Source organism: Dryobates pubescens, chromosome 10, assembly GCF_014839835.1.
Source record: "Dryobates pubescens isolate bDryPub1 chromosome 10, bDryPub1.pri, whole genome shotgun sequence".
Classification (NCBI taxonomy): domain Eukaryota; kingdom Metazoa; phylum Chordata; class Aves; order Piciformes; family Picidae; genus Dryobates; species Dryobates pubescens.
Genome location: NC_071621.1, coordinates 8,445,942 through 8,467,341, shown reverse-complemented (window position 1 = coordinate 8,467,341; position 21,400 = coordinate 8,445,942). Strand labels below are relative to the sequence as shown.

The window sequence follows — 21,400 nt, the reverse complement described above, 5'->3', positions numbered from 1 at the left end:
GAATTAAGAAAAGGATAAGTTGGCTTTCCTGGTGTTACATATTTTTTATTGTATTGATATAGAAAGTTGAAGTCATACCTGTTTGTTGCTAGTGCAAACTACAGAACTGGGATGTTGGGTAGTTTATGAAACCTTTAAAAATATGCAATATAAAACTAAAAGGTACATATTTAAATAAAGATCCTGATGCAGCAGAGTTCTGAAGCTCAACGTGAAAGTTAAATGTATGTTTCAATGCATTAGTAGATTAGCTACAGTAAGATGCAGGTTCTAACTCTCCATACAGTAAGGCAAAAAACCCCAACCACAACTAAACATGCAAGTGCCGAGATAACATTACTAGATGAGCTACAAACACTTAGGAGTACAGTTGTCAATAGCACTGGAAAAAACCAAACAATCTGTCTGAAAGCAATTATATTTTCTGCTTGTGATAAATGTGTAACATATTAGTCACCTATTAGCATACAGGTAATTTTAACCTGGGGGTAAACCTGCCCTGCAAAGCTGTATTTTAGGCATGTGAGGGCTAAGTACAGTTTTAAGCTCCTTGTCATGCTTAGGGTGCAATCCTAGAGCACATTTTATGAGCTGCTACAAGTCACCTTTAAGTTTATCCACAGTGTATAGACATGGGACCACTTGGCCTTAACTAGTCGATACTGGCAGCCTTTGTAGTAAGTAAATATATAGGAACAAGCTATAGACCATCTTTCAGCCTTGGGTTTATCTGTGTTTTTGGTCTGACAGCTCAGCAGTAATTTCGTGGGATTTAATATGTAGGTGCTTGCACAAGCAGCAGCCAGTAAGTCAGGGTTTACGGAATTATCCCAGATGTATTTCAGAAGTACACAATATATACTCCCTGTTTACAGCAGTATGCATTCACATTAAGTCATCTTCAGGCTTGCAGCAAGATAAAGCCTACAGGGCTATGTTATGCACAAACACATGCCCTTTTCTGCTTCATCTTTCCTCCCCCTCTTTCCCCAAAGGCTTTCTTTTTAATGGTCTTCTTCCCAAGAAGAATTTTGGAAAGCCTCAAGGGATACCCTCAAAGTAAATGTTAAACACATTATCGATAGAGCTGGGAGGGTGGAGAAGAAATGAGGGCTAAATGGTCAGGGCGGACAGAGCAGGGCAGCAAAAAACCCCACGTGGCACACAGGTGGACTGGTAAGCAGAAAAGATGCCAAGAGGTGATTGGTGCCGCATCAGAGGCAGGAGGGGGTTATTATTTTTCTGGCTGCATTAGAATTCACCACACTTGCTATAATTCAGCTAGCAAGAGGGAAAAAGCCCTGACATTTCCTTCAGTATTAAAGAGAAGAAATGATAATCTTGCACACAGAAATAAAAGGAATATAAAGTGGTATGCACATACCACCATCCTAGATACCTGCCAGGCAGTTCAAATGCCAGCCACAGAAGTTATATTTCTTAATGTCCATGAAAAGATGTGGCATGCTGACAGGAGGACTGAAGTTCAAGGATGGCTTCTATTGAATTGAACGGAGCAGGTTTCAGTTATACTTCTCTTAAGTACAATGCCCCAGTGGTCAGAGATGGCAAAATCAGGTGAAATCAGCAGCAAAAAGTGCATGTATGGGGATACTCTCCCTTGAGGCTTGCATTCCAGGTAGTGATAAGGCCACCTGTGAAAATTACCCTGCGAAATCTCATTTAGAGATACAAGGAACTGAGGATGGTGCATGAGCAAATGTTCTTTGGTCTCTGCAGTCAGGCCCTGCTCCCTTTGAATCAAGTGTAGTCTGTGTGGATGGCCATGGTAGTCTGTTCATTATCTCATGGTAGTGTGGGAAGGATGCTGTTTACTTCCATGGCTGTTTAAAATGAACTTTCTATTGCAATTCTAGTACTGACCTGTACCTGAAATAAACTTGCTAGTCAAAAAGGATTTGATGAAAATTCCTGCTGCCAGCCAGTTTTGCTAGCAGCATCTAAACCTAAGAAATTCATCTTTATCCCCAAAATATTTCAGGGGTAAGGGATAAGACAGCAGAGACATTAAAGCGAGGAACTTTTAATGTTTCACCTCTTCCACTGATAGCCCTTAAGAGTACATGAAAAGTATCTATTAGTACTGTTTCCAAGCACCCATGTGTCACTGGGTAGGTAAACATCATTATCTCTAGGGCAGCTGAAGAAGAGGAGTTAATTGACTTTCTGTAAGGTCACACAGTAAATCAATGTCAAAAAAAGGATTAGATTCAACTTCTTTGGTTGGAGGGACAGATGTCTAATCCACTAGACCATGAAGACCTCTGCCCAGGCAACTGACTTAACTTGTAAATCTCATTTTACTCATGTGTTAATTATATCAGTTTTACCTAGCTCACAGGATTGCCCTGAAGATGAATTAGTTAATTGCTATTAGTGAACATTAACCACTGCTTTGACAGTCAAATACTGTAAGGTGGAGTCTGTTTATGGCAACTGTCTTGTGAAGTCACACCGTGGAATGGATAAATGCATGAAGCTGCTGCCCACTAGTCACTTGGAGGCAAAAAAAATCCCAACTATTTTTAAAGTAGAGAGTCCAATGAATGTTCTGAAAATAATGAGATCCCTTAGCTCATAAGTAAAGGGAAAATGGGCCTTGTGTTTATTCCTGATGGATTTAAGTTGGCCATGAAGATGGCGAAGGTTGCCAACTGTGAGAAAATAGCACCATGTACAATTTGTAGCATCTGGAAAAAGCAGTTCGCATGGTTTGTGTATGTCTTCCTTTTTAACAGCTCAAACTCAAGTGGTATTTGCTGTGCTCTTTGATAACGGAAAGTGAACAAGCTATTTCAGTAGCAGGAGGCATGTGCAAATAGTATTTCTCTAAGAAGACTGGTGTAGTCAGACTAATAAGTAGACAGTAACTTCACCAGTATCCCAGGATTTTGTTGTAACACTTAAAATTAAGGCACTCACCATTCACAAACTATCCAAGCACCTACAGCTGCTGAGAAATTTCTAAAAAAATAAAAGTGTTTTAAGATAATTCTTCTGATGAATAAGGCTGAGAAGGCACTGAGGTAAAGGTACCTACAGGGGGTTTCTTGATTTAGTCCTTCCCCCCATTAGCACTTGGAAGTTACAGGAGAACTGGGGGAACTTCAAAACCAGAGACCATCTAAACAGACTACAATTCTGATTTAATAAAAGGTGATAAAGAATGTATTCAGCCTCTCAAAACCTGTGGGTAAAAGCTGTGTATAAGAATATAATTTAATTAATAATATATAATGACAAATGTTAATTTTGGGAGACCTTGAAAAGGGGAACTTGCTCTTTTGTAGGTTTCCTGAGTTGCTCCCAGGGAGATCTGGAACTGCAGTTTCATGTGCTGAACTTTTCAGTTACTCATCTCTATTAGTGGGCCAAAAGAAGCTCTTGAGTCCATTCCTGAGAGCAAAGGCAGGAAGCATGACTTGTTGACTCTGCTGAGCAGTGTCAGTGCTTTCTTTACAAAAGGGCACATGGAGAGAGCCAGGCAGATCCCCTGTGAAATGCCCAGTGGCCAAATTCTCTATAGACTAAGTTGTCATTTTGAAGTTTAAGGCAAAAGCCAGCTAATATAGAAATGATAGGTTTGGTCTTTATGCAGTTTGAAGCCAAAGGAAGCATGTTTCTCACTCATGTAACATCTTCTCTTACATTTACATCTAAGGCTTAGACACTTCCATTGTAATGCACATTGAATGACTTAAGGTGAAGCTAGGTAAATACTAAAATTAAGTATTTTAAGATATTTCTATATTTTTCTGCTCCCTTCTTCCCCTCCATGTTACCATCAGTTACCAACCACTACTTTGGTTGAAATCCTCCCAATTAGCTATTTAGAAGCTATACCTTCATACACGCAGAAATAGATGCTTGTGGCAGTACAGGCAGTCTACACAACTAGCTTGAACCAGGGGTATAATTTCACTTAAGTTTTGCTAGAAAAGCATAGACATACAGCCTGAAGTAATTTTCCATACATCCCTTCGAATGAGTAGAGTAGGTGGAGACTACCTAATGGTATTGCCTCTAGTTTCCTTGAAATCATTGACTTATGACTAGTTGTAGTGCTGCATTGTTTAAAAAGTCTTTTAGTTCAGATGTCCTTAATGAGTGGACTCCTGGGTGAAACACACTCATAAAATCATAGTAATTCACTGGAGTAGTGAAAGCTCCACTAGATTCCCCCAGATCTGCTGTGACTCTTACGTCTTCTGGGATGAGCACAGCAGTCTGGCCCATATCAAAAGCCTTGCACTGACAGCAAAGCCTTGGAAAATGGACAGGATGATTCTGCAAAAATTTTAAGTAGACGAATATGTTGCTGTTAGTTGTCTAGACTCCCTTTATGGCCACTGAAAGGAAATAAGTACTTCTTTAACAAGGTTCATTAGAACTGTTTTTGATACTGCCCTAAGGATGAGATGAATCATATTTTAGAAGTTTCTGGTTTTCTGCAATATTAGCTCAAATGCAGTGTATTGCACCCTGATCAGACTAACTGTGAAATCCATTTTTCTCTACATTGCTAGCTCAAAATTACATACTTCGGTTGTACTTTGTTCAGAAGAAACAGTCAAAACAGTCACTGCTGTGTATTAGTTAGGTGTTACCTATGGCAGCAGTGAGCTTTCATATCTCTCTTAGGTACTATTTTACCCATTTCTGCTGGAATTCCCCTTTTCCAAAGGATCTTAATACAAGTCAGGAGGGCTCTTGAATGTAGAGACAACTTTACCATTTCTGCAAACATCTTGTAGAACTGTGCTATTCCTCCTGCACTGGTTGAGTGAGTCATACCAATAGATATTTAAACCTTCTCACAGGTGGCGCAATATAGCCTGTCCTCATTCAGCTACACACTTACAGCAGTATAGACACCTCTTTAGTCCAGCATTTTGGGCCATCCGTGCTGCCAGCAGCTTCATCCTTCCATTGACTTCCACAGTCAGAGTGGAGCAACCCAGCCTGGATTTCCCAAAGTGTAGGAGATTCAATAAGCAGGATACATACAGTAATTGTAATGTTTGAGTAGTTCAGATATCTAAGCAGCTTTCTTACCAATACCAGCACTGTTGTTATGGGACCCTACTCTACATCAGAACTTAGAAATTAACATGACCCTAACTTCTCACTTGTCTGGTAGGTCCCCTATAGAGGTGATAGCTTTTAATGTGACAGAATGAAACGAGCCCTAAAATTATCAGATAAATCAGTTTTTTCTTCACCCATTACAATGACACACATTCAGGACTTTCCAGAAAAGGATGGAAAAACTCTGCTAGTATCCTCTTTAAGTATTTGCAGTCACTGCCTTTAATTAGTATTTCAAAGATGTTGATACATATAGGTTACTGTTTGCACTGAGATAATTTTTAAAAATACATTTGCTACTCTCTAGTCCTCTGTGTGTGTCATTGCTTTCCTGTGAAACAGCATCCAGCGCCAAGTTGGTCACTTCCTACTTCTGGTCACCTCCTGTTTAGAAGCCTATAAGTTTTTCCTCCTTAGATTCATAAAAGAGTGAAAAAGGGAGGTCAGAAAGAACAATTGCTCACACAGGACATTTTCTGTGTGATCTGAAAAAAACACTGTCTTCTCCATCCATCTCACAGACAGCAGTAACCCCAGGCTGCAAAGTCTGCTGACATGCAGTGGACAAATGCTTGGCTCCCTATCAGTCCAGAACAGCTGCCATGCAGGATTGCCCTTATGGAAATTCTTGTTTTGTATTAGTAAGGAGGTGCTTTGATTCCTGGGGGCACCAGTGGCAGCTTTTGTGACAGCTGAAGAGAGCCCCCGGAACAGCCGCCACTAAAAGCCTGTGCACTGCCTGCCTGGGGAGCAGTCTTCTCCTTGGGAGGTGGCCCACATGTACCAAACTTTTCAGAGACTAAAAGCTCAATTGATAGTGTTTTCGAACCTCATGGAAATAAAACTTTAGGCAGGAGAAGGAGTTGATGCGGAAATGCTCAGCAGTGGGATTTTTTATTTTGACAGAAAGAAGTCTAGACACAATTGTGGCAAAGCGGCCTGGAGATCCAGTTTTATTGATGCTACAAATATCAGCATGCATTTCCCGATCTGGAGATTTCAGCCTAAACTCAAAGGCTGCACAACTGCCTGACTACAGGAAAGCAGTGATTCAATTTGAGTTGTCATCTGTAGGAAGAAACATGCAGAGACTCTGCTTAAGTGCTTAAGCTTTCAAATGACCCTCAGGTGCAAACCTACAAAGACATTGCTGAGCCTGTTGTGCCCCAGAAGGCACAACAAGAGCTTACAGTTGCCAGCTGTAGATTGTGAGTTTATGCCGCTGGTAGATAGGATATTATTTGTAAATGGATCAAATGGGTCAATACTGCTCTGCTACAAGCTAGGTTTTTAATGGATGTTTTCTAAGGTGGCTGTTTCCATTGCTTGCAAGCATTTCTGAAATCATTCTCATGGTGTTGGAGTGAGGTTGGTAGGTCTGTGCTGCCTCTATTTTGCAAGTGGGGATAAAAGAAGCAAAGAGCAATTACAGTCTCTTCTGAGCAAAGACAGAGTGGTTCATTACCTGCTTTTATTGCCTCTGTCATTATGGGTCCCAAGGTTCAATTAGAATCTCCCAGTGCTACTGCAGTACATTAATGACAAAATGACTTGCCTAGGATTTTGGGTTTGGGTGTTTTTGGTTTGGTTTGTGTTTGTGGGTTGTTTGTGTGTTTGGGTTTGGTTGGTTGGTTGGTTGGTTTGGTTGTTTTGTTTGGTTTGGTTGGTGTGGTTTGTTTTGGGTTTGTTTTTTTTGTGGGTGGTTTTTGGTTTGGTTTTTTTTTTTTTTCTTTTCTTTTCCCAGGGAGGAAAGCTGCAAGATACTGCTGATTTTGGATTTTAGTTTCCAGTTGAACAGCTCCTTCATAACACCTCAGACTGATGAGTCAGGGAGTCTTCCCATAAATTGCCCAATCGTGAATTAGCCTGCTCCCTTACACAGAGAACCAAGTTAGCCTGAGCTGTGATCTAGCACAGTCCAAGCTCAGCAAGCTTCTGCAATGGAAAAAACTGTTTCATGTTGTCCTCTGTTCAGAAATGAGCAAGAAGGAGGAATAGGAAGAAGGAAAGCCTGAAGGACCTTCTGTTTTCTCCCCATTCCCCATTGTATCCACTAAAAGTCTCCTCGTGGTCATCCCAGTGGTAAATCTGTCAGCAAAGCTGGGATTCCTCCCTTCTAAATTTATGTTTCTGTAAAGTAAATATATACAGCTGAGCTGATCACTGTCACCCTCTTATAGTGAGGAAAGAGAAGTAGATATTTTTAGGCTCAGGTTAATCTCCTCCTAAATCAGATGACTAAAATAGGTCAGACGATGGCTGTAGATAAGACATTTTGTTCGTGCAGAGGGAAGATGAGACCGTGAGCACCTTTAGGCCTGGGTCTCTGTCACTAGAAGGGCCAGTGGCCAAAGAAACAACATGTGGCTGGCAGCATGTAAAATGGTAGTGCCTCTGTTAAACAACAACTCACTTTGAAAAGTCTCTTTGTATCCATCACTGAATTTCGGTAGTTTTGCACATTTCTCTTAAAGATGGGGCTGCACTGCATCCCACACCAGGAGTCTGTAACTCAGCTTCAGAGTTTTAAATTACTTCTCTGGTGCAGAGAATATGTTCTAGTGATTCTATTCTCAGAGTAGTATTAAACTGTTTGAATAATAATAGTTCAGCCTGCTATCTCTACATACCTGTTGATTACACATTCACACAGTGTTATTAATGTAGCAGTGCTTCTGAGATTTGTAAATGTCTTCATTAAGGAAATCGTTTCAGAAACAAAGGTATATATTTAGTTCTTCAAGTAGTCCCAGTCACCCCTGGCTGGTTTTAAATCATACTGATTTGAAAATGAGCATGCCTTGAATGGTAAGGTGAGCAGATAGAATAACTATGGTGGGTGAGCTCCTGATGCCACTCAAGTGGGTGGGAAGAACATCTGTTGATTACAATGAGGTTTCATTCTGTGATGAACAATCCTTACTCTCAATACAGACTATGGGATGAAGTGATAGAAAGCAGCCCTATGGAAAAAGACTTAGGGGTGCTGATGGATGAGAAGCTGGACATTAGCAGATAGTGTGCACTTGCAGCCCAGAAGGCAAATTATATCCTGGGCTTCATGAAAAGATGTGCGTTCAGCAGATCCAGAGAGGTGATTCTGCCACTTTGCTCTGGTGAGACCTCACCTGGAGTACTGCATCCAGGTCTGGAGCCCTCAGTATAAGAAGGACATGAACCTGATGGAGTGGGTCCAGAGGAGGGCCATGATCAGGGGGCTGGAGCACCTCTGCTACAAAGACAGGCTGAGGGAGCTGGGGTTGTTCAGCCAGGGGAAGAGGAGGCTCCGGGGAGACCTAATAGCAGCCTTCCAGTACCTGAAGGGAGCCTACAGGAAGGATGGGGAGAGACTTTTACAAAGGCCTGCAATGACAGGACAAGGGGAAATGGCTTCAAACTATAGAAGAGGAGATTTAAATCGGGTATTAGGAACAGATTCTTTACTATGAGGGTGGTGGAACACTGGAACAGGTTGCCCAGGGAGGTAATTGGAGCTCCATCCCTGGAGATATTCAAAGTGGGCTTAACAGGGCTCTGGGCAGCCTGATCTAGTTGACAATGCCCCTGCTGACTAGATGACCTTCAGAAGTCCCTTCCAACCAAGAACATTCTATGATTCTGGAGATAATGAGTATAAACTTGAACATAGGAAGTTCTATCTAAACATGAGGAGATACTTCTTTACTTAGAGGGTGTCAGAGCCCTGGAGCAGGCTTCCCAGAAAGGTGGTAGAGTCTCCATCTCTGAAGACTTTCAAGACCCATCTGGACATGTTCCTGTGTGATCTGCCCCAAGGGATCCTGCTCTGGCATAGGGGTTGGACTCAATGATCTTCAGAGGTCCCTTTCAACACCTTCCATTCTGTGATTCTGTGACTCTGTTAGATGTGGCCAAAAGGTTTTGTGAAGCTACCTTCCACAGCAAGATCAGAGGAATATTTTCAAAAATTCTCTCCACATTTCTCAAACTTCAGTCGTACTGGAGAGCTGACCACGCTAGCTTTGCTGAGATTAAGCAAACTGCTTGCAAAATGAGAGAGTGGGTACTACGCAAAGTGAGTAATGGTGTCAGTCACACATTGGAGGATACTTTTGTTTGCTTTGCAAAAGTAAATTAAATCTCTAACATACTCCTCATGACTGTGCTGTTTTTCCTAATGAAGCAGTTAATATAGCTGCATAATATTATGATGTCAAATTCAAAGTTCATTAAATGTTAGGTAGAGACCATATGCCTGGCCTGCAAAGACTTGCATAGGGTCAGGAAGGTCCCAGGATATTTTTAATTTTTAAATGTCATCCCAGCACATCCCGCTGCTGTGTTGCTCTAGTCCTCTTACAGCAGATATTTGTGCTGGCTGTAACAGAAAAAAATAACATATCAAAGGCTGAAATACCAGAAAAGCAATTGTGTAGCCACTATTAAATGTGGTGTAAAATGAATTCTCAGATCAGTTCCATATTGAGACAGCTACTAGTAAATCTGAAAGTAAAGGAAGAACTTGTATTATAAATACTGACTGCAATGAGAAGAAGCAATGGGAAGAGGCAAAAGAACAAAGGCACAACCTTCTCCCTAACGTTAGCTCTCAAATGAGGGAAGGTGACCTGGTGCTGCCTAGTACATTTCAGAACCTGAATATGTAACGGCCCCCTCAGCAGACCCTGTTTAGTTACCCCTTTCAGTCAGCTCATGGCAGACATCCCACAACAACGGGTGGTAGAGTTTACTTGTCTACACCTGCCTTTCACCATTTGAGGTGCTCTGGGCTGCCCCATGAGAAAACTTTTTGTTTGATGTTTTATCCTTTTCTGAGGAGCCCGAGGACCTACTATCCCACAACATACAATACACCTGTTTTTTTATCCAGGTATTTATATTGTCAGTTTTCACAGCAAGGAGTCAGTCACAGTCGGAGTCTCAGTGCTTGAGGAATTGATGTACCACTCTGATGTGCCACAGGGGCAAGTGGGATTGGGCAGGGAAGAGCTGATGCTGTCATCAGTGATACTGCCTGTATACACACCCCTAAGGGGTATCACTCAAATTGCCTAGCTCTCTCCACAATTGTCCTTGAAAGACATTCTGTATTTATTATTCGGCACAGCTCCTAGCTCAGGGCTTTTCTTAAACGGTGCAACAGCTTCCTGTGACAATACTGTGTCTAACTGAATTATCAGCACAACTGTTCATTAGTATTCATGTTACATTCATTGTTGGTATGACTGTGATTTAGTGTACCAGCTTGCAAATAGTTTATTTATTGTATTCAAGCAGCCGGCAGCCTTGCCTATGCTAATTGTGCATCACACCTCCAAGATCACAAAAGTTGCTTTCAGGCAAAATCTTAAAGGATTTTTTTTTTCTTTATATTTTTGAGCTCTAAGTTGGGTGATGTTAAGAATTTTTCCCCCATCAACTGGAACTTCTATAATTAAGCAGGGCCTTCCATTTGTCTCCAGCTTTGAAAAGCAAACAAAATGGCTTTTACGAAACTGTGTCTCAAAATGAATTTCATGAGCATCTTCTTTTCTGTATGTGTCACTGCCTTGTGGGTACGGTCTGCACTTCTATTCCATTTCCAAGCTATAGAAATTCCGATTCCCACCTTTTCCTGAGGTGACTTACAAATTGCATTCTGAAACAGTAATTTTTATCTAACTTACAGCTTTACTTTCTTAGTAATGATCGGTATAGTATATTAGTGTTGCTTAGTAATGAAGTCTCTTGAGACCTGTCTGGCACATTTTTCAGAACATCCTATTCTACTCCCTCTGGAATGTGGCAACAAGATCAAATAAAACTTGTGTATTGGAAAAAACATAAAATACTGCCTATGTTATCAAGTTGTATTTGAAATTTGGGAATAAAAGAAATAATCATTTTAGTAAGACTGAACTTCTTGTTGCCTGTTTCACAACCAGGGGTATCCTCTGATCTTGTGTCTTCAGTTTTCATACAATTGTTCCAAGTCTATTAATAATTTCCTCCTTGGGTGTCCTGTTTTCGCATCGAGATGATATTGTGCCATTCCGAAAAAGTTTCATTCTGAGCATTTCTCACATTTCTTACATTTGGAGCACCGTGTCCCATTCTGAGCTCCACAGTGCAAGAAAAATAAGGACATTGTGGAACAAGTTTGATGCAGGACAAAAAAAATCATGTAAGGATCAGAGCATCTCTCCTATTAGGAAAGAATGTTCTGCCTAGAGAACAGAAGGCTTAGAGGCCCATAATCCATCTGTATAAATACCTGATGGGAGAGAATGAGAAGAGGGAGCCAGGCTCTGTTCAGTGGTACACATTGACAGAACACGGGACAGTGAGCATAAATTAGAAAACACTGCATTCCATCTGAACATAAACCCCCATGTTTCTACTCCGAGGGTGACTGAGCACGAACAGGTTGGCTAGAGAGGTAGTGAAGTCTCCATCCTTGGAGACAGACAAAATCTGATTGGACATGGTCCTGGAAAACCTGCTTTCAGTGTCTCTGCTTGAGCAGGGGGTGGGTCTGGATTATTTCCAGAGGTGCCCTTCAGCCCCAACGATTATATGATTCTGTGTTGTGCACACTTGTAATCCTGTATATTTATCCATGTTATACTTCTTGTCTGTGGTACATATTTAAAATCATGCATGCTGTTTGTCCATATGCTGTAAGCTTGTGCCAGTTTAAATGATCAGTAGTAATTCTGATTATTTCTGGTCCCTAGAGCAATTTTCATGACCCTCAAGCACTCCCCAGTAGAATTTATCACATTGTGTAGAAGTCTTCATTTTGTGCTCTTAATCAATTAATATATTAATACATTTCTCGTAGTACTTAAATTGATCTCTTACTTTAATATCTTACTATTACAAAAAGCTATTTTTCCCTAGACTCAGTTCATGCATATTTAGTACCATGTTTTGTTATTTTTATATTTAAAACTACATTTTCATTAGATCTCTGTTCCATTAGTTCTTCCTATAGAATGATCTCATTTGTACATTGATTCATCCTTATCATGTTAATTTAATGGGAAATTCCAATTACAGAGCTCAAATCTGGCCTCAGTTACATAGGCACAACTGTTGACAGATGCTTTGTAATGGGTTAAAAAGTTTTCGTAGATAAATCACAAGAAATCCAGCCTAACTCTTAGAATTCAAGCTGGTATATAATGGTTTAGCAGCAGCAATGTTTACTGACTGCAGAAGGCATTGGCTGGTTGTAAATCTGGATTTCTGTTGAGCTGTTTAACAGCTTCTGAGTCAAATACATTAATGATAGAAATGATAGAAGATAGATATTTGTATGCATATTTGGGTTATAATTAGAGCTTCTAAAAAAGCTGACAATTTCTGTACATCTTTTGTAATCAACAGGCTTTGATGGAGATTAGCAATACACCCAAGATTAGGCAGTCTGATGATCTCATAGCATGTACTAAAATAACATGATGATAAAGGCTAAGAATGCTAACTACACAATTGCAATAAATAAAATAGCAAACAAGTAAAAAGTCATCTTTCTACTGTATTTCTAAATTAATTTTGCCTTTGAGTAGCATAATTCTGAAAAAAAAAAAAAGCAGTACTTCTCTGTGTGTGCACTGATTTGGGGATATGTACATGTCGTATGTGTTTGAGTAAGAAACTCAAAAGGTTGCAATCAGACATCACCATTCAGGCTTACTTGATTTAGGGGGACCAGAAACACTTCCTCTCCCCTCCCCTCCCTTCTCCCATGAATTTGTTTCAATATGGAGGAGAAGGACAGGCAAGAAAGGAGAATATCTTGGGCTGCTTTTCAAAGATACATGAGGGGGCTGCGCTGCTCACACTGCTTCATTCACAAATGAAAACAGGGAAAACAGGGCACCTTTCTGTACCAAAGTGAATGGCAGAGAGCCTCAAGATCTTACCAGCTGGCTGCCTCTTTGTCAGACTTTGTCTTAATGTATTTCCTCCCTTTGGCTGTGGCTGTTCCACTGCCCTCTGTTCATGTGCATAAGAAAGACCATGTCATGCTTTGCTCAACAGACATACAAAAGCAGGAAGAGGGTGGGAGAACGGCAAGGGAGGTCTTTATTTGGTTTTATATTGGTTGGCATGTGTTGGACACAATGTAGAAAAATGGATCTGCCCATCAATAAAGAGATATGAGAAGAAATTACTTACTTCATCATTCTGGTAGTTGATAAGCCTGCAGCCATTTATCAAACGTCCACTAGAAATAAATGTCTGTTGTCATTTTCTCACTGTTAACATTATACTTCTCTGTAATTATAGCTGTTCATCTCAACTGCTACCTTTTTTCCCCCCACTTTTTGAAAGAGTGAACTTAGAAGAGAAAGAATAATTTACAAGGCTTCCCTTCTTTCTCTGGAAAACCAGAAAAATTATTATGAAGAACACTAAATTAATTATTTGGATTCATAAGGAGAGAATTAAGCCCATTTGCTTGAAGTAGGATAAATACAAAGCAGTCTCACTTGGATTTCCAGTGGTTCAAATTTGAATTTTCTTTTACAGCAACACAGCAGCATTCTCCCAATTCACTGACACAAAGTCTCTACTACATTTTTCTGTGGCACTTTGGGAAACACCTTGTCCACACTCTGAGTGCCATGTGGAGGGCACAAGGGCCATATTCCTTCAGCAGCAGCAAACCTTTCTCATAGTTCTAGAAAGCATGAGATGAAGTTCTTCAGGCTTTCAGCAAGCATGGCTGGTCGGCAACCTACTGAAGCTTTGCTTAAGCGGAAAAGGGTTTTTACACAATTTGGTATGACAGCGAGTAATACCATCTCTGTTAGCACCTGATCTATTGCAATAGTAAAATAAGATTATTCTAGACTACTCACACACTTTCAGCTTTCAATATAACTGTGCCTAATTATACTGTATGGGTTGTCAGCAGCACAGCTGGAGCTTTTGGTAGTCAAGTTTGGGATAATTGGAGTTTGATGTTCCTGGGAAGACATGGCAGAAGGTTTGCAGTAGGAAGACAAGCATGTGATACAAACACACAAGTTTAGCTATCTGGATGTTGTATCTAGATGAACAGAAAAGAAATGTTCAGTAATTCATCTGCCACACAAAGTTGCATGGCGTGGCTTTTTCCTCAAAGGTCCAAGTTTCTCTCAAGGGTGCATACGACTGAGGGGGTGGCTGTTAGCTTTTTACATTCACTTTTTCTTTTTTAACATTTTCTCCATTCTCTTTCACCCAAGGAAGCTTAGACACTCAGAGCCTGGCCTGTAGTGAGGAGGAGGCACTAAGCCAAAAATCTTTTGTTTCAGCTTTTCAAAACACAGACCATGTTTTCTTACATTTGCATGGAAGATAGATGAGGATTATATTGTATAGGCAATCCATCACAATAGAGTGTCTCTAGACTGGGGTAAATTCATCCTATTCCTCATGTGGCAGGCTTCTTCTGGATGGGGGAAGGGGAGGAAACCACTGCAGGTTGCATTGGTTTGGGTTGGGCTTCTCAGGGACACATCTGTTACCCCCTTAAAGCCCTGGCTATAACCATCCTCCTCCTGCAAAAGAACCTCTTCTAGCTGAGCTATTCTTTGTTCTCCCGTAGATACTCCTGGCCAAGCAGTTGTGCAGCGCTCTGTCATGTAGGCTCACAAAAGAGGCTTTCCTGTGAGAGAGGACCTGCAAACTGAAGTCCTCCCAGGCAGGGACTTGCCTCAAGCTCTGCTTTTGTCTGCCTGAGTACTCTCATCAGCTGACCTGGGACAGGCAGCCTCTCTGACATGGTTTTGAAAGAAAGTGGCCTCGGGAAATATTTCTTGGGCATACCTGTGATATCTGTGTGGAGTTTTGACAGCTTTTGGTCTCTGTCTGAATTACAGATATTTTTTCACTGGAAGAGGTACTGGGCTTCTTCAGAGTAGGTGCCTCCGACCCTGTACTGGTGCATGTGTTTTAAGTTACTCACTAAAGGCTGCAATTCGAAGAAGTGACAGTGATTTATTTTAGAACTCCCAAGGCTAAGCAAAGCAGAGAACCAAAGCATCTGAATAGTTAAGCCTTACAGGCCTGTGTTCCTGTATGGTTGCAATTTCAGTGGAATTTGATTGCAGTGCTCTTACTGCAAAGTGTTTTGTTGGGCTGAATTATTGTGTATCTTTGGATGACAGCAGGCCAGACTCCATTAACCCAGTGCCTGGGATCCTTGAAGAAGTAGGGAACTACTACGGTGGGATACATCTGGATCCTCCCAGCAAGAAGCCCAATGCTTCCCCCACCCCCAGGAAATACTATAGGTAAATTCTCTGACAATCTCAAATCTGCCTACACAAATCTACCAATCACTGTGGATATCAGCACATGAACAATATTCACCAGCTGAACATTTAAAAAGGAGTACTTTCTGAAACACTTTTTAAAATGGACACATCTCCTCCTACTTGCTGTCGGCGAATTGGGCTTTGGAATTATGTACAACATGTTGTGCACTTGTAATCATCTCTGAAATGAGAAAGCATCTCAGCTCTAAAGGAAGGTGAAATTCCTTCGTTTTTTGTGATGTAAATATTTTGAAACAGGGAAGACATTCCTCCTTAGCCTTTCAAAGCAGATCATGAGATATAATTACAGTAATTTTACTGCACAGCTACAAAGGCAAGCACATGGAAGGTGTGTGGGCAGCTCTTGCATAGATACATGGCTAACAAGGGATGGAGGATTTGTAGATCTTCCGCTTCCAAACCTGGGATCAGTTCCATCTGTACAGCAGCAAAACTATATATGTGACAAAAAAAATATCCCATCATTATCTTTCAAGTGACAGGAGTCTATTATTTTCTTCTCAGAAGGTTATCCACTGTGTCCTGTTCTTCATCTGAATCTGCCTGAAATCATCGTTCAGTCACTGATTCTTTTCTTTTACTTCTGTTAGTAGTACAAGAAATTGACCCTGGGTTTATATTTCTGTATGCAAGTATCATACTCACTTCTTGAGTAAACATCTCCGCTTCTTGTCAGCGAGCTAAATAAGCTGAGCTCCTTAATCCTCAAATCATGACTTGTTTTCCAGTCCCTGGAGATACTTGTGACCTTCTTTTGAACTCCCTCTCTGTCCTCATTATTTCCATATCTTCCATGGTGTGGACAACAATGTATGAACAGCCATAAACAGTCAAACCAAAGGTTTATTTAGCCTAGTGTGCTGCTTCTGGCAGCACTTCTCACAGGTGCCACAGAAAGATTAACAGTGAGAACAAGGTGCTGCTCTCTTCCCTGCTCCCTGCTCCAGCATCTAAGTGATCTGCAGCTTGTGCTACACACATATGATCTTAAGATGGACTGGGATTACTTCCTATTTTCTGCTTGACATTCCTGGTTGTATGGATCCAAAGACCACTTCAGCATATTTTTTTGTAATTGCAGTGCGTCAAAAGCTCAAGTTTTTAAGTCCTCCATGAAGCTGCAGCTTTCCAAGACAGCTCACTAGCTCTGGCAAATAAAACTTGCAGTCTGAATGAAGCCCCTACACATGATCCTTCAAGCTAAACTTTTGCCCTTAACTCTCAAGTCCTTGTCTAGAAAGCTACTCAGTGTTGCCTTCTGCACTGACTGCATAGAATGAGGATGTGAGTTTTCCAAGAGGAAAACATTCTGCACCATCAACTTACAAGTTGAGTGCTGAATGAGACTAGTATTTGGCTTCAGACTGCTTCCAAGTGTATCTACTTTTCACCTCCTATTTGGAGAGTAAGCCTTGCCTGTTTTCCAGAGACTTTAGTCCAATGGTTTCCAGGCTACTGCAGTAATATTACCTGAATACTTTCAATGATCAAGCTGTTCTAAAAAGTGTAAGAGTTACTTAAATAAAATATATTTAAATGTATAGTCAGCTCCTGGATTTTTGAGACTGTCTGCAGAGAGGGCTTAAAAAAATAAAACCAGTATTGATTGTCCTTCTGAAAGAAATTGAGATTCTCCGATAATAGCATAATTACTCCAGGTGCTAGGGCATTAAAAATGACAGCAACATTATAGAGAAAGGAATTAGTTAGCAGTACTACCACCACCATTGTTTCCTAGGACTTCTAAATGGACGTGAGACAAATCTTACCACATTCACATCTCCAGGTGTGCAGGCATTTCCACACTACCACCCTTTCTCTCCAGTATGCACAACTCACTCCAGTCTTGCTCGCCTTCATCCAATCTCACTCCTGAATTCTGTCTCTGCGTCTCAGAATCAAAGGCACAGGAAGACACATCCCAACTTCCTTTACCTACAGCCATTGCCTCTGTGCAAGACCTACCCCATCATCCTTGCATACATATCCCAAAGACAGTGCATACATGCCGGACCCCACACTTTCACATGGTGTCTCTTAGTATTTTTATGCTGGGGATGGGATGGAGACGCAGAGGGTTCCCATTGTCCAGGCACTTAAGGTTCTTGAGTCTTTTTAAGGGGTAGTCAGCAAAATGTCTTTTGCAGCTGGCTGGGGTTTAGGAGCTGCCAGCTAGGTGAATATAGGTCTGAGCTGCTTTTTCCCGAATTGAGTGGTTGTGATGGATTATATTTATACTTCCACTGTTCCAGCCTTTGACAAACCATCCCACACATCTGTTACATTAGAAGGCTTCAACCTAATATTTTTTCAGCTGGGCATATGGGAACATGATTATATCATCTTTATTTGTTTTACTCCATTCACTCTCGCTCTTCTATTCTTCCCTTTCAGCACCATTTATCATGTAAGGATCCACTAAAATATTACACAGTGTTTTTTTTACTCATCACCATCTTTACTCCTCCTTGTTTGCAGACGCTTACCCCAATTCTGAAGTGATCTATGTGTGGACTAATAGCACCACAACATCTGTGGTGGTGGCTGAAGATGGCTCACGACTTAACCAGTATCATCTGATGGGACAAACTGTAGGAACTGAAAACATCAGTACCAGTACAGGTATGGAGAAATTTTCATTCCATGGTGGCTGATAGGTGGAGTAGGAGGGGAGATCCATATGCTCCAGTTATCTTCCAAGGAGGCTAGGGAAGCACCACTGGAACATAGGGTACTAGGGAAATCTTGTGCAGGTTCCTGGATACTTAGCAGAAGCACTGAGAGACTGAGAGGGTTATATACTGGCTCTTAGGTATGTCACAAGGCTGTTGCTGAAGATGCATCCAAGCTCCTGCTATTTAACAGGAATGCTGGAGAAGCTGCATACAGCTTCTTGGCAACTGCCTTTGTTGATGCTGCCAGCACTATTGCTGGCTGATTTCCCTGTGGGAGGAACCACCCCAGGAGGTAAACACCACCCACGCATTTGATCCATTTCAGTCATTGCTTTAAAATTATTTGCTTGATGAAATCGTGGCGGGGGAGGGAGTGGAGGGTAGGTCAGGGTCTGTGGCATGGCTCTGCAGCGTGCCCAGGGGACCACGTGGCCACAGAGGAGGTGTAAACTCTGAGGATTCCCATTTCCTCCTGGACCGCAAGTGGAGGTGCCAGATGTGGCAGCATTAGGGAGGCAAAGAAGCTTTAATCCCAGGCCGAGCATCCACGTGAGCCATACCCCCCTACTTCTTAAGGCTCCCACGCAAGGGCAGCCCTGGGTGCACATTGGTGGGGGGACTCCCGGGGGGGTCGAGGCCAGGACAGGGGTCACGTGGGCTTAGCCCGATGGGAGCTTAACCAGGTTACACAATGCATTTGTCTGGAGAGCATTAGTAGCCTCCAGCATTTGGCAGGGGGGGGGAAACAAAATTGCCTGCTGTGTAGGGGAATTTCCACCACCATGGGCTGTCTTGGGCTTGGGGAGAGAAAAGGGGGCTATGTGCAGCAACACAGCTGGGAGCCATTCCTGATGGCAAAGCACAAGTCTTCTGGTCATATTCTAAAGGCTCAGCCAAAGACAGGATTGTAGAGGATAAGCTATAGACTGAGTTAGGAACTTGTTACTACCTACAGGAAACTGAGGACACATGAAAGCAGGCACATGTACACTTGCACACAAAGTTAGCTTGACCAAAACATGAAAGCTTTCTTCTAAGGCTGTCCAAATACAGAAAATAAAGAGAAATGGGACCCCAAGTGAGGGAAAGCTTGCCTTGGGTAGCACAGAAGAGGCACTAAACACAACCACTGTCTCCATCTTACAGAGCTTCACCCCCTCCCTTGCCCATCTCTGGAGACGCAAAGCTATTGCTAATGCAAAGATACCAAAAGATGAGAGCAGCATACAGTCAGTCGGAGCAGCCACCACTGTAGAAAAGGGATGAGTAGACTAAAGAGCAAAGCCTTTTTCCTTACCAGTTTACCATCATAGCCGCGTTGTTTTCTGCAATGAATGGCAGCTCCCCTCTCGCCTTCATTGTTGTCAGGAAAAAGATCCAGAGGATGCACCGAGGCATCTCCTACAAGCTCTTCGTGCTCCTCAGAGCAAGAAAACCATCCAGCCCAGGCAGTGATTGCTCCAGTGTGTCAGTTCTAGGCAACTTCCAGTTTGCAGCTTTGCCTGTGAAAGCTCCTTGTACTCCTTAGCCCAAGGAAACAGGATACTCTTCAGAAAGATCCCAAAGTTTCTGCCCAGTAACGACCAGCCCTACTGTATCATAAGATTTAGGCTAATAAATCCTTGTTTTTCAACGTCAAAATTTTATATTAATGTCCTGGGTTACATCTGGGCTAGCTGGATTCTGATTGCAGGGTGGATCACAAAGAGCAGGACACAGATTGTAACTGGGGATTAGCAAAATACAAAAATCCGATTTTGCACAGGGAAAGCATCAGTCAGCGAAGGATTTTCTGGACTTCATCAAGCTCGTAGGAGGCCAGTAATCAGGGTTACTTATGAACAGCTAAGGCATTTCTTCCTTCTATTGAATTGTTGAATGTGAAAAAGTAAATCCAAATAGCTATTGCACAAATCCAAGTGCTTGGAACTTTTGTGGGTTTTTTGACAAACAAGTCAAAATAGACAGCCGTTGCAGCTGAATAGGCAAAATGTTTGTGTGTGTCATAGGACGTTTAGCCTGTCCTTTCTAGTAGACTTCTTATAAAAAATGGAAATGCTGGACTTGCACCAGTCCCTTGTGATTCTGCTGATTTTGTAGGCAAGATGCTAAATTTGGCTGTCTTCTCACAAAAAAATCCTGGCACTCCCAATTCACCGATCAGTCTTGAAATTTGGAACATTTGAGCCATGCCACAGAAAATACTTCTGACATGTGTCACCTGTTTGGTTGGGATTTTTTGCTCTAACATCCCCAAATGTCAGTCCCTCAGAAGAGATTTGACTACTCACACTGCTTCCAACAGGCCAACATCTGTTATTTCCTAGTGGCACAAGTGCTGTAAAACAATCAGACACGGGATTTGGGTCCAAGTGGATCCTGCTGTTTTGTGCAAATGGTTGCCCAGTTCTGTTCCACATACCCAGAATCTCTCATCTCTAACTTAGGATCTGCAGTGCCACAGAACAAAACAAAACCCACTCTTTTATATTCTGCCAGCTGGAGCCTGAGCTCTGAAATATCCATAGCCTAAATAATGAAAGAAGCATTCAACCCTTCATTTTGCACCAAATAATTCTGTTTTTTTCCTTGAGATGAACCTTTTTCCTGCATAGCTATAAAAAAATGACACAGGCATTTCTCATGGGCCAAAATATTCTGAATGTCAGCATGGTCAGGGATGAGGCATCACAAACTTAATCATGTCAGGATGTCACCAGAAAAGCTTTTGAGAGATGTGAGTCCAGGTATCTTCAGTAAACAAACAAACCTGGGGGCTAGTCCAGCCTCATTAAAACATTCTATTGAATCCCAGCATAACAGCAATGGAAGAATGCATGCAGGATACTGGAAAGACTGTAAGCATTATCTTGAGAAACACATCATCTAAATACAAAAAAAACCCCAACAAACTGTAGCATCTTTTAAAGCATAAAGACCCCTTAAGCCCAGCAGCAGCACAGTAGAATAGCTCTGCGAAGAAACGCAACCATTCCTGCTCTAGGGTTTTTCATTAGTGCTACATTTGTTATTAAAATTGTTTTGTGCAGTGATGAGTGGACCCCATCAGCAACACAATTCTCTTTTAAGTGCTACATAAACCTATAACAAAAATTAGCTCTTGCTCAAGAAAATTTATGGTCTAAGGATAAACAGTGGCCTTACAGAAGTAAAATAAAGCTTTGCCATTCTAACAGAGACAGGATTTTGTTCTATATAAACAAAAGGCCAACTCAGGAAGCTTTTAGCTTTACTTTAAGCAGTGGTCCCAGGGCATTAAAAACCAATCTGTGGAGTTTT

General features: G+C 41.6%; 2 protein-coding genes across 2 annotated transcripts in view; one reads left to right on the top strand and one right to left on the bottom strand.

Moving 5' to 3' along the window:
- GABRB3 (gamma-aminobutyric acid type A receptor subunit beta3) overlaps window positions 1-19,987 on the bottom strand; it is a 233,671-nt gene extending 213,684 nt beyond the window's left edge. Inside the window, exon 1 of the mRNA XM_054164813.1 lies at window positions 19,398-19,987. Coding sequence (XP_054020788.1) covers window positions 19,398-19,498 — 101 coding nt within the window. The 5' untranslated portion in view covers window positions 19,499-19,987. The remainder of the gene's footprint in view (window positions 1-19,397) is intronic.
- The window catches only part of GABRA5 (gamma-aminobutyric acid type A receptor subunit alpha5), a 57,469-nt gene that overhangs the window by 30,440 nt on the left and 5,629 nt on the right, over window positions 1-21,400 (top strand). The window contains exon 7 of the mRNA XM_009900156.2: window positions 17,904-18,047. Within this exon, the coding sequence (XP_009898458.1) occupies window positions 17,904-18,047 (144 nt within the window). The remainder of the gene's footprint in view (window positions 1-17,903; window positions 18,048-21,400) is intronic.